General features: G+C 44.9%; 1 protein-coding gene across 1 annotated transcript in view; it reads right to left on the bottom strand.

Moving 5' to 3' along the window:
• tafa5a (TAFA chemokine like family member 5a) overlaps positions 1-13,250 on the bottom strand; it is a 137,026-nt gene extending 123,776 nt beyond the window's left edge. Inside the window, exon 1 of the mRNA XM_041964243.1 lies at positions 13,139-13,250. Coding sequence (XP_041820177.1) covers positions 13,139-13,250 — 112 coding nt within the window. The remainder of the gene's footprint in view (positions 1-13,138) is intronic.
• Between the last annotated feature and the right edge of the window lie 922 nt (positions 13,251-14,172).

Below are 14,172 nucleotides of genomic sequence, written 5' to 3'. Positions count from 1 at the left end.
GTTGTATTTAGTCAGCTCAAAGCAATTAAGTCAGAAAACGTCAGAGAAGAGTGAGAAATGCCGTCACAGTTGAGCCAAATGGCACCTTCTGATGGCTAGTTTAGACCAACAGATAGTCAAACATGACAAAAATTCAATTTGCTGTAATGTAAGACAAAAATATTGTCTTTTCCTCATATTTCAGAAGCTGAAATAACTAGAAAAAACTTTTTAATTACTTATCAAAATAGATTTAATTCAGTGTTTATGGACTAATTGAGTAAATATTTCAGCTCTAATCTAACATGCTGTTGGGTAGTTTAATATATAACAATGCATTATATTTCATTTAGTAGAAGTATTAACTAACATTAAAATGAAAATGCTCAAGTGAAGTACAAGTACCTCAAAATTGTACTTAAGTGCAGCAAATGTGCTTACTTGGTAGTTACTGTCCACCACTGGTTCAGGTTAAGGAAGGATCATGGTCTTGGTTAAAAACACCCTGCTACTACGATTTCTGCCTCAGCCCGAAAAAAAGTGGAGGCAAATCGAATTTTGTTTGTGGTTCTCGTAGCTTTGAAAAATCACATGAAAAAATTCAACAGGAAGATTTCCGGAAATGTCCGTTACTCCAGATCATTGGCAGAACATGCAAGTACTGGCAACGGTTTTCAAAGGGACTATTTCTTCAGCAGAAAGTAACTCCACTGCGGACTGCTGGGCAAATGAAACCAGATCAGATCTTCATGGCTCGATATTAGTTGGAATAAGTTTAAAAATAATAATAATTTGGTGGATTGACCCTTTACAATTTAAGTTTCTGCTACGAACACGTGTTATTAATAGCAGCCACTTCATATCTTCTCGCTGCTCTACTCACACAGAGTCTGAGACAGTACTGAAGATATACAGATTGTGTCCCTTTCAGAAAATAATGGCAGATAATATCCCGGTTTAACGCCTGAGCTGGGATAGCATTTTCTTCAGAGTAACACAAGTCCAATATCAGATCAAATTATCAGAGCAAAAATGTGTCATTTTCACAAATGGCACCAAGATCAGCCACTTATACCATTTGAATATATTCCAAGATGATATCGTGCATGGAAAGAAACCGGACAGAAAATGTGGCAAAAGGCATGAAATCAAAAGAAACCGCGTTTGGCTTTTTATCTCAATGTGGTGCTCCTGAGATTGGTCGTGTGTAAACGGAGGCTTCCACTTGATATATGGATTATGCCGGCAATAATGTGTGTTGCATCGCACAAAGTGTCATAATCAAGAATGCAGTTCAAAAAGGAGTGCATTTGCATGAATTCCACTCACTGTGTCACATGCGTTTCACATATATTGTTGCCTATAGGGTCCCTGCTGAGAAGTCGTAATGAGCTCTTCAACCCTGAAGAGGCAGGCATAACTCGCATGTTCTGCTGTCACTGTGACAATGGAGGGGTTTATCACTGCCAAAGGCTTGGGGGGGAAGAGCAGGATGCAGGGGGGGATTGGAGAGGCAGGAAATACTGTACACAAAGAGAGACTGAGATAGCACGAGAGAAATAAAAAAGCTCCTCCGGCCTGCCATGCATTCACCGCCGAGGCGCGTTTCAGCATGTAGAGGAGTATCAGCTGGATTTACGCTGCTGCAGCTCGCTGAGCACTTTCAGGCAACATTTCCTGCTGTGTCCCTCGCAGCGGCGCTAACCTTCTGTCCCACCCCTCTCCTCACACTCGTCTTTCCTCTGTCTTGCATCTCTGCCTGCACTCTTGCATGTTGCTCCTCTCTCCCTCAGACTGTGTCAGGAGGGGGGAAGAGAAGTAAAGCAGACAGGGATCATCTTCAACCCCGTTTTACAAGACAAACCCTCAGAGGTGGCGACTGACAAAAGGCTCGACAAACACGCCCCTCAACAACCTGCCAGCGCCAGGAAATTTGAGTGTTATGTTGTCTCGGCTTGTACAACACCTTTAAATCTATCAAACGTTTAAGGCTTTCTGGCTTTTGCAGCAGCAGGCTTTGCACACATTTTTTGGCCAACAAACGTGCGCGGCGTGCTAAAAAGGATGAGTTAGAATTGAGTGGAAGTGAAGCAAATTTATGCTTCACTGTCCATCCAAAACTGTTTAGCTGTAGCCTGCATTTGGTCGATGAAATGAGATGAAATCGTGAAGGGCTTTTACTCTACTTCCTGAAAATCATGTTGATTCTGGCCCTGAATAATTTTCCACTAAATCAGCAACCTGTGATGTAAATCAAACATGCTCCTTTTAGTTCTTTAATCTAACCACTGGTGAAAAAGAGCCAGTCCGCCGCCTTGCTAGAGGAGCGTACGTGAAGTGCCAAGGGCAGGGCCATCACCAGCAGCCGAGTCAAGTCAGGCCACGAGGAGTGCGAGGGTCTGCAGCGGCGAAGCAACTTCACACGGTGCTGGAGTGCGACTGGAGCGCTCTTCAAGGTTGTAATGCTCCCATCCCAATCGCTGGCGGTCAGTTTGGAAACAGCAGTAGGAGAGGGTAAGAGCTTTTGACTCAAGAGCTCGAGGCCGTGGCTATTTCCTGGAAGCAGTGCGCATGAGTGCAGACCCGGTGCAAACCAAACTTGAGGAAGCATTGGTAGAAAAGATGTATTCAGGACTACAAACTCATGAACTTAAAACTTTAAAGTAAGCCTTTGCACTCCATCTACTAAATTAAGATAGATTCTTGTAGGAAGAGGACATTAAAGCTCTGAAAGAAGCTTGTCTCTTTCCAGGAGCAGGAGCATCCTCCAGTGTTTTCTGTCATACCAGTTTGCTTTTTTGCTGCTGCAGTGTGAGATCAGGCTCATCCTGTTCAAGGATTTTTATTCTTAACTTCTATTCCAACATGGTCACTGCGAAAGAAAGTTGCTTTGATGCCGCACTAAACTTGTTGCTAATTATAGGGGACCTTGCCATGTTCTCAGGAACTTCTCCAATTATGTTGCTTCGCCATCTGTCGGATTAGATGGTGGAGTTTTGAATGTGAATAACTGACACAAGGCTGAATAATACATGGTTGAAAGTTTAAAGGAGGAATATATTCATACTGTAATAGCATATGTGTCAGTGATTCCTAACCAGGGGTCACCAGAGAATACAGTATGTGGAAAGACTGTGGAGAAGAGCTAGCTCATCTGTTAATTTAAAAAAAAAGAAAGAAAGCAAAAGAAACAAATCCACATACTGAGTCAGCAGTAGCACCTGAACACCACATGCTGCCATTGAGAGTGCATGACAGCTAGTTAGCATTTGAACAGTCTAAAGAGCTAGCTAAATTAATGGATGACATTATTGAAAAAGTTTGTCAAAAGTAAACAGTTGAAATAGTTATTTAACCATGATGACTAAACAGTTGAAATAATTAGCTAAAAGCAATCAATATTAGTTGAAATAGTTAGCTAACCATAAAAAGTTGAAAAAAAATAGCTAAAAGTAATGGATAGGCTAATAGTTGAAGCAATTAGCTAAACATAATGAATAAACAGTTGCAATAATTAGCTAAAAGTAATGGATAGGCTAATAGCCAAAATTGTTTGCTAACCATAATGAAAAAGCAGTCTAAATAATTAGCTACAAGTAATTGATATGAGTTGAAATAGTTAGCCAACCATAAACAGTCGAAACAATTAGATAAAAGTAATGGACAAGAGTTGAAATACTTAGCTAACTACAATGAATGCGTTTATAGTAAAGTAAAAGTAACAGGTAAATGGTTGAAGTAGCTGATGTTAATTGTTCGTTAAAATAGATATAAATGGGTTTAGCAATAGTGGATAAATGGCTAAAATAGCTAGCTAAAAGTAATGGATAAATCCAGGAGACATCCACCTTCATATCCCTTTTCATATAATGCATAGCATAAAACATCTGTTTAATATCAGTTCAAATGAACACTTGGCAGGTGTTGACACACTGACTGACAGAGCTGTGGTGGTTCGTCAGACAAAAAGTTTGGGTACCACTGATAAATAAAATAATAACAACAACAAGGAAAATGGAAAATGGGTTGGCATTAAACGTTATTATACGTGTGCTATGACCCAAACAGGGAAAGTGAGGAAATAAAATGTAGAAATTCATAATCATGGGTTAATGTTAGTTAAAAGGGGAGGTTTTATAGTCATACATGCATACTTTTAAATTATTCAACTGCAGTGTTTTATTTATTTCTATATTACGTGATACACTGGACTCGTATGATGAGTGGCGCTGCTTCTGGGACACATGAGCCTCTAGAAATATTGGAGTTATGCCTTGTTCGCAGGCACAGAAGTTGTTTTTCCATTAGAACAGGAAACCTTCCTCATCCTCTGGGCTATGCAGGGTCTCAAATCAAATCTTTACAGTATATCCCTTTTGCTCTCTACAACAGCAGCCACAAATCAGTTCATCGTTTCTGCATCCCAAAATGGTTGTTGGAGCAGCAACAAGCAATAGTGCAAGATAAATGAGGGCAAGCGCATTGTAATTTCCATATCAATCACGGATAGCGTCAGGAGCTTAACTTGGGGAGAAAGAGGGGGATAGGGAAGGCAGAAAGAAAGCGAGGCAAGAAGAAAATAGATGCTTTTGTTATATGAAAAATCTACTCCAGCTCTTATTTAATGAAGTGCATTTCAAATTGAGGGCCAGGTAATGCACCTTGTGGCACAGCGCCAAAAGCGAATGGACCAACTGACCAGGTGACTGACTGGCCGCCCGTCTGCCTCCAACAATCCTTGAAATGGTCTCGGAGTCTCGGCCGTCTCTGACATCTGGGTGCAAAGAGAGTGCAGCTGTCATTTAGGCCATAAACGTCCGGCAGATTTATCCTCCAGAAACATTAACATTGAATCGTGGCTGTCAGCGTGTACGTCGCGGGGGCCTTGATGTGGAGGGGGTGCGCCTGACAGGGCTGGCAGGACCGGGAGACACGGAGGGAAGGAGGCGGGGAGGAAAGGATCGAGAGAGAGGATGAGGGGAAGCCCTCAAGGCCCTATAATAAGTTCTCGAGAGTTGGGCCTTGCAAAAACTTTGCGCCTGCGCTATCTTGTTAAGCGCGGGAGTCATTGAAGGACACGAGACAAGTGATTGAACGGAGTTGACTTCAGCACAATTTCCTCCTTGTGGTGACATGTATCAACCAGGCCACGGGTCCCTATATTCCGCCTCTTAACTACCTCTCAGGTCTCCCGCTGTGACAAATGGCTTCTGTCTCTTCTAATGTAATATTTGTTTCTACTTCTGAGAGCCTCTCGGCTACTCCGCTGCGAGTCTGTCTGCCGACTGCTTCATTGTGTTAGCTGACTTTATTCCCCAACCGGCTGTCAATTGGTGGACCGTCTGAGTGTTCTCGTCTGTCTGTCTTTTGTCTCATTGCCTGCGCCGTCCTTTTTTCTCTCTCAAGCGCTCTCTACTGCTCCCTCGTCAACCCGTTTCCCCGCCTCGCGCTCGCCATTCCTCTGCCTCCCTCGTGCTCTCATCGCTGTCTCTCCTCCCTCTCCTGCTCTCTCATTCTCATTGCCTCTCCGTTGTCCTCCTCCCCCTTTCCCCGTCCCCACCTCCCTCCTCCCCGTTTTCTCCCTCCACTTTACCGCCATGTCTTTGCTCCAGATGCTAGCTGTCTCAGCTCCGTGGGCCGCGTCTCGGTGATGGGCCCCTCCAGGAATTCAAAGCACCATTCTGGCATTTTCTTCCAAGCAATTGCTTTTTGCAGTAATAAAGGGGGAGTAGCTTTAGCATCTCTCTCTGAATGGGCTTACTGGCCCAAGGCAAAACAAGCACAAGTGCACATCCATGAATCCTCTCGAGGCTGGAACACACCGCAGGACTCTGTCCGGATTCCGACCCAATTAAGCCGTCTCACACAATTTACAGGATTGGTTTCAAAGACTTAACAGTAATCACTTTTTCTTTGTCAAAGGCCTCAAATGAGGCTCCTGAATCTAAAACTTTGTGTTTGTACTTGTTCTTGTGCTTTAATAAGAAACTCCTGAACTATACTGTCATCACAGAGCTAGACAAGCAGTTAACGCTTGCCTTTTTTTTGACTGTGACCTGTTGAGCCCTGCAGTCATGCATGACTTACAATATGATATGTAAATATTATACATGCACTCTTAATGGCAATTAAAGTCACATTGACACCAAATTAATTCTTGATGGGACATGGAGCATTGAAGGTGCAATTAGCCATGGAGGCGGCAATGACGATACTTCGCCCAACTCCAAACATTTCACAATTTGTTTTCACATTAACTAAATGTCACAGCATATTAGCATGCTATTACGGCATCCCTTTTTTTATTTACACAGCTGGGTTTGGCTGCAAAGGTGTGGGCAGAAATGACTTAAAACCCAGAAACAGAGGGCGAAGCGATGAGGGGGAAAAAAAACAGAATCACTGAGACAGCAAGGCGGCTTTAATGCAACTTTTACTGCATCCCAGTGTAAACAAGTGCACCAACTGTTGTAGCTGTTAACTGTTCTGAGGCCATGGAGCATCTGTGGAGGAACAGGCTGTGCACTGTTTCACTACAGATGAAGCTGTGATAACAAAACTGCAAAACACAGGCATGAAGCTGGCTTGTAGGATTTACTGAGGCTGCAACAAAAAGCCTGCTATACTTAAAAAGCACTCTCCTCTGTCTCCTTGCCAGGAAAGGTTTGTGTATGGAATGGCCAGTGCACACACTCTCTGCCACAATGCATGGCATTGCATCCTTCTATTAAGCAGTTTCTCCTTGTGTGTTTACCTAAGATCAATAGTTTAACAAGAGGCAGGCACACACACAGTGGTAATATTGAAACGAGAGGCACTGAGGCTGTAATTGATTGCATACCTGCCTTTATAAGTGTTATGTGTATTAGGCTTGTCAACCAAAAGGCCAACATTCATTGATTCAGTGAGATGCTGCAGAGAACAATACAGCTCGTCAATGTAATTTCAAAATAATCCTGTTTGACTTCTATGTTTGTATAAATCAATACTGTTTTTACTTTTTTTTTTAGAGAACACAGGGTAACTGTTTATCTTGAATATAACTTTAGTTCATTATTGAACAAGACTGAGCATCTGCAGCCATGCTAGCAGCTCTGTGAGGCTGTACTTAGGTAAAGTAGTGCTTTGAGCTAAATGCTAACGAATGAAGTAGCTAACATGTGATGTTTTGTGATATTTACCATGTTCATCTTCTTAGTTTATCCTGTGAACATGCTAATAGTTTCCAATTAGTAGAGGTGTTAAGTACATGTATTTTCTGTAATTCTGTAACTTTCTGCATTAGACCACAGTGGTAACTGGACAAAGAAACAGCTGGTGACTGAGCAGTGTTTGCACAACAGGCTATGTTACCTTTTTACAGAATGAAGTGAGTAAGCAATTGTCATATTTTTTGCAGGTTTTTGGTCATAAAGTATTGTAGTAAAGTATTGGGCAAAGTAAAATTTTTTGATGCAATGACGGCACAAGCGAAGCAAAGTTATTCAGATCCGTCCGGAGATATGCAATAACGTCTGTACCAAGTTTCAGACAGAAATTGTTGAGAAAGGTTACCAAACAAAAGCATCAACCTGCTGGTGGCGCTAGAGGAAAAGTCAGGGGACAACCAAAGTCAGAAAATCTCATGACAACCCATCAATAGTTAAAAAAAAAAAAAAAAAAAAAAAAAAGTCCCTGCTTCGATGTAACCGTGTGTCATCAAGACACTTTTACAGTAAAACTTATGGGATGATGGATGCCCTTTGCCTCACAGCGAGAGCCAAGAGCAGCAACCATATGCCTGCAGATCCCTGTCAACAAGCATTCCCTTAATTCTACAATGGTCTCCTCACTCACTGCCAACGACAGAAAGCAGCAACGAGTTGACACGAGTGCAGCCTGCACAGAAAAACACACCGCCTGTGGCCACGCTGCCATCTCCCATTTAATGTCAATGGGTCCCTGCGCACACTGAAAAAGATCCCACAGCTGCTTAATATTTCATAAGTTGCAAAATTCTTGATGTTCCTTCCTTGCCGTACCGAACACGACCCATTCAATCGGCGAAACGCTCATTATCCGATGACAGCAATGCCAGCCCCCGCCTTCAAATGACACTCATCATGGTCTTTAAATTTTGCAAACGCTGTCTTCTAAAAAGCTGCTCAAATATGTATGTGGTCTCTGGCCCCATTTCCGGGGGTCCATAATGTGGCTCTTCGCTTTCTCGGTGGAAAAACTCAACAGGTCGACTCCCTTTATGAATTTGCGTCCCCAGGCCGTCAGCGAGCCTTTCTGCTGCTTCCTGGCTGTGGCTCCTCTCCCCGACTCTCCCTCCCTGCAGAGGAAGAGGCTCCAGGCTACGCCGAAAATAAGATAAGATATTCAAATATGTCCACGTGCTCACCCACAAGTTCTTGCATTTTTCAGGGTCAGCCGAGTCCCATTTTCTCGCCTTGTGAATCAGACAATCTCCAACAGAGATTTTGTGCATGCGTGTGTGTGTGCGTGCGCACGTGAACCGATACGAGCTCTGCATCACTACCTAACGTGAGATTTTGCGTTTGCAGCTCTTTGAGCGACGGGTTGAGGTGCCCGAGCGCGCCGCACCATCCTTCCTCCGTGGGTGCCCCCGAGCCGCTGTCCTCAGTAACAGTCAACAATCCATCGATTCAGCAGCGAGTCATAAACAAACAGGCAGAAGGAGACGCGGGAGACGGCGCCGAGAGACAGGGCGATCTGATGGGAACGGCTGCAAGTGGCAGCAGAGCGCTTTTGTCCCTGACAGCAGTGGCGTGTGTGTTCATGCGTGCGTGTGCCCGACCTTTCTGCCTTCTCCAAATCCTTGCAGGGTGATTTTCACGTATGTGCAAGTAGGTCGTGGGCGCTTACATATTTTCGGGTGACCCAGAGTAACTGCTTTGATGTGCTTGCGTGTGCGTGTCGATGTAACGTATGTGCCTGCTTTGATTTTATGTTCATTAATCTCTCTAATGGTTGTGTCTTTGTTACATTCATGGCCGTAAAGCATATTGAATAATGTGTTTGCCCTTGAGCTCGTATGTCTGTCTGATCATGTAAGTATGTGTGTGTGTGTGTGTGTGTGTGTGTGTGTGTGTGTGCAGGATAAAAGAAGGCTGGAATGAATCAGCATCTGCAACATGTATGACACTGAAGGTTGCTGTTAGACTCGTGCACGGCCTCTTCCATTCTTTTTCTCTGTCACTTGCTCCACCTCCTCCTCCTCGACTGTTACTCTATCTTCCCTCATCTCTTCCCCTCTCTGCCTGTTTGCAGTTCAGAGCAGGACCACAGCCGCGGCTACATTCCTTAGCTCTCCCAAGCTAAGATTAGCATACTGATTAGCTAGCCTTCTGGCTCTATCTTCCTCCGGACTCGCATGCAGGGCTACAGCCCCATGAATACATAATAGCACCGTCGGCAAACAAATGCATGGCTGAGAGCTTCCAGAGGAGGGAGCTAGTGCACAGAATACAATGCTTTTATTTTTTCTTTTGTAATGTAATCAGAGGGTACTGAAGCATTCTCGTGTGATTAGAGTTTCCAACACGGTATGAGCAGTTAAATTGTTGAGCTGCTGCCATTTATCTTGTGAGCCTCTCTCTCTCTTTTCACTTTCTTTTCCCACTTTTCTGCCTCCTGCTCCCTCTCCACCGTGCCTTCTCTTTCACCCTCTGCGGGGCTCCTCTCCTTTATTTCCCTCTTTCTGTCTGCCTCCCCCTTTATCCTCCCTTCCTCCAAGTCCCCTTTTCATCCTCAGTTCCCTCTTGCCTTCCACTCCCCTCCCGCCTCTCTTCTACCCTCACCTCTCCCTTTTCTTACCAATGCACGAGCGAGGACGCTGAGCCACCTCCTGCTCTTGCCTCTGCTTCTGTCCCTCCCGCCGCCACATTGTTTCCTCTCCCCTCTTCAATCTCTTCCTCTCAGAAGGGCCTGAGTGAGGACGGCAGATCGTGTGAAGTTGGATGTTGATTCTAGGTGACAGGCACCATATGAGTCATAGCCATAATCACAGAGCTCCCCCCAAATCCCCCTCCTCCCTTTGGCTGCACAACACAGCGGCACTGCAAAGCAAAACTGCCCTTGGTACAAACAATAGCTATACAGTACACACCATGCATGTAAATTTATACAATACGTACCAGGCTTTTTTTTGAACAAGCTACATACACCTGCACTTTTTATTAGTCTTTTAGATGTCTGTAGCTTGTTCAGATTGGCATAAAGGTGTTTATGAATTCCTGCACATGCTGTTTTTCTAGCCATATGTATGCATAAATACTGTACGTGTGCGTATGCATCATTTTATAGTCACCTCAGAGGTCATTTTATCTTATATGGGTTTCCTCCATATAACCTTATCATATGTAGAATTGAAAAAAATGCATATTAATGGCCAACGAGGAACACAATAATTGAGGAAACATTTAAAAACAGAATGTAAAGGCAAATTCAATAATATGCGAGGAAATGCAGTAAAATTGAGTAGAACTGCTACAGTTAACCAATTAATCACTCGACAGAAAATGAAATAGCAACTATTTTTCAACAAAAGTAGCAAAATTTGACAGTTGCAGCTCCTAAAAACTGAGAATTGACTGCGTTTTCTTGTCTGACATTGTAGTAGATTGATCTCTTTGGGTTTTGCACGATTGGTTGGACAAAATAAGTCATCTGATGGCATCATCTTGAGCTCCAGAAAATTTCCACTGGCATGCACAGGCATTTTCCACCACTGTCTGATATTTAACAGACCCAGCGATCAATGGATCGATTGAGCAAGTAATCAATAATGACAGTAGTTGCTGGTGGCAACCATAAAATGTAGAGACTTTGGAACATGAAGATGTTGCTGTCTGTGTTCATTTCCAACATGAGAAAAGCACAAAAATGCAAGAGTTAACCTCAGTTTTCAAATCCAACATTATTCAAGTCATCAATTTAAGAATTTTGGTGCAATGATTTGGAAGAGAAGAGAAGAGAAGAGAAGAGAAGAGAAGAGAAGAGAAGAGAAGAGAAGAGAAGAGAAGAGAAGAGGTCAGCAGTGGAACAGGCGAGAGGACAAGAGATGACGAGCGAGGGGCAGGAATAAACTGCTGAGAGAGCAGAGACCTTAGTGTGCATAACATACAGCAACATGCAGCGGTCAGCTCGGCTCAAACCTTCACCAGAAAAGAGACTGAAAAATTGATGGAATGTGAAAGAAAAGGGAGAGAGAAGAGGGTGAAAGGGCAAGTGAGAAAGAGGAGAACAGAAATGGAGATAAAGACTCATTTGAGCAAAATGAGGAGGCATGTAACATAACAGACGCGAGCCGTCGAAGGACACGTTAACAAAATAGAGGAGAGAATGAGATAAATATATTAAAAAAGGGGCAAAACAGTCAAACCAAATGGAAACGGATGAGAAGAAAGAGAAAGCTAAAAGAGAAAGGAGTGAAATATCACAAAAGAGAAAGCTAAAGGGGAAGAGATCGAAGAAAGAGAAGCCAAGAGGAGAAGGAGAGGCTGTGGGGCTTTAGTTTAAAATGAAAAAAATCGGCCGGAACAAAAAGGAAAGCTTGGCGTACGTTCTGTTATTGTGCTGCACTGATGTCGTTTCTCCACGGAGTTCAAACACCCTGGAAGAAAACGAGCGATTTCAGCCTCGGTGCTGCTCACAATCCAAACTACAGCTCCGAGCAGCGTGGGGCGACGAGATTACAAAAGAGGGCAAGTAATCAAAGAATCGCTACTGCTCCGATTATTAAGTTCCAGTAGGGGTGAGATGTTGCTGGGTAGGGGGTCGAGGTCCTGAGGGGTGGGGGGAGGGCAGGGGGCCCGGTCAAACACTGCTGACTGAAACAAACACCCAAGCCACCATTGATTGGACACAAGCAGAAGATCAATCGACATGGCTGAAGGCACCATAAAAGAAGAAAAAGACCCTCATCTCCAGAAGCTTTAAGCTCTGCTTCATATGAACCCCCCCCCCCACCACCACCACCACCACCACCACCACCACCAACCCATCGATTAACCCGAGGCTGGTGTGATTACAAAGCCAACTCGATCTGTAAAAGAGAGGCGAGAGAGGGGCCACTGCAGGGGCTACGAGGACAACTCGAGAAAACGGTCATGAATGAGAACAACACCTGCACAGCTCACACGCTCAAAGACCAGACCGTTACATTCACCATCAGCTAACGAAACAGCTACATTGTTTGATTTTTTTTTTTTTTTTTCAACAGGCTTATCATGGATGTTGCACGTAGCCTTCGTTTTTCACACGCGGCAGACTGGGGCACGGTGTGCCAGCTGGATGTCTTCCTCAGGAGTGAGTCAGATGCAGTTTGAGACAGAGAAGGGAAGCGAGAGGAGAGGAGGTGTGAGGGCGCCAGCGAGGAAGAAATGGAAAGCCGTCCTCAAGTAGAGAGAGGGAGACTGGGACTGTGTGACTCTGTGTGTGTGTGTGTGTGTGTGTCTGCGCGCCTAATAAGGCTATCCTCAGGCAATATTTGAATTATGGCCTGGGCTGAGATTTACTGTTTGCCCAACTGAGCAGGGCTTAATGGCAGATGAAAAGTCTGTTTTCTACAGCGCGCCTCATGTGAATTCTTCATATGCTGCAGCTCCCTGAAACCAGCGTTTAGTCCGGAGACAATATGACAGATGCATGACTGTCTGACCTCAGTAAGTCAGTCTGACAGCAGCACAGCCCTCAGGACAGGGGCGTGCGTGCGCGGGTTCGTGAGACAGAATTAAAGGGAGTCACAAGAGACTTAATTAGGCCCCTGGGACACTTGTGTTCGACCTCCTATCCAAAGAAAAATTCTTTTCACCAGACAGTAAGACACGTCTCCCTCTGCTCTAAGCCCTCTCTGTGAGTCCACCCGCGTGTGCGTGAGCGAGCGCAGGAAGGAAAAGATTAAGGGATTGCGTGGTTTTTAGTGTGCTTGAGTCCGGTAGCGTGTTTCACAAAGAAAAAGGGGGAAATGACAACTAGTGGGATCAATACGCTAAGAGGGATCGTCAATACCAGTTGCATGTTTTGTTTTGTTTTGTTTTTTTTTTTTGCCAAAGCGTTCCCACATGACGCGGTCACCCGCTGCGCACCAGCGTTCCTCTCCAACGCTCCCCGACGCCGAGACGCGCGCTCGGGAGTAAGCGCTGGGACTTACCGCAGTAGAGGACCAGCAGCGCTGTCAGGAGCAGCACAGCCCAGAAAGTTGACGACATCCTCGGCCAGCGGCTGGCATCTTTGCGCCTCGACAGCCTGGACACCGAAGCCATTGAACAAACGGGGCACTTCCTCTTTGAAGAGACGAATAAAAAAAAGCAAAGGGTGGTAATCTCACAATCCAGCTCGGCCCCTCACAACGCTCATATCTCCGCGTGTAATCCCACAAAAAGACATGCCAAAGACGGAGCAAGTGGTGGAGACGCAGCGGTTCGCTCCTTGCGTTTGCCGGTGCGCAAAAGAAAAGGTCACATCTTCCTTAGGAATCCCGCGTTGGGAAATAACGCATTATTTTTCTGTTCGCTCAGGAACACAAGTTGGTAAACGTCCCTTTAGTTGACCCAAAGTGCGTTAACCTCAATTTCCGCCCTATATTTTCAGTAAAAAAGGAGAGCGGCGCGCCGGTGCCTTAAGATTGCGTTGAGTTAATGCTCAAAGTGTTCAATCATCTGTACCGCAGCGTCGTAAAACCTCCTTTCACCTGTGGTAGCTTTCCTCGAATCGCTCCAGCCTCAGCAGTCCCGACGGCACAGCCCCGAGACCGGCTCGAAAAACAAACGCGGTCCCGTAAAATCTGGTGACTGAACGCCTGGATGGACGGATGGAGGGATGGAGGAGGGTTGGTCGTAAAAAGAGAGAAAAAAAGAAAAAAAAGAAAAGTCCTTTAAGCTTTCGGTTTGGGCACGGAGTAGATGGAGATCACAGCGCGCGTGCAGGAGGGAACGCAGGATGCAGAATAGATGGGCAGAGACGGAGAGAAAAGCGGCGAGAGGGAAAGTGCGCACTGTGGCGAGTCCAGGTGATTGTGTCCAAAGTGAAATATTCAGATAATCGATATTACGTCAGCTGCGTGTCACCTGGGGTCGCGGTTTTCCAGCGATTTCACAACAGCTTGATGCGCACACGGTAAAAAACAGAAAAAAAAATCGTTCCACGTCATAAAAAATCAGCGTGGAACACGGCGCGCTGGGTTTT

This window comes from Chelmon rostratus, chromosome 22, assembly GCF_017976325.1.
Source record: "Chelmon rostratus isolate fCheRos1 chromosome 22, fCheRos1.pri, whole genome shotgun sequence".
NCBI lineage: Eukaryota > Metazoa > Chordata > Actinopteri > Chaetodontiformes > Chaetodontidae > Chelmon > Chelmon rostratus.
The sequence above is the reverse complement of the archived record's forward strand: the minus strand, read 5'-3'. Positions and strand labels throughout refer to the sequence as shown.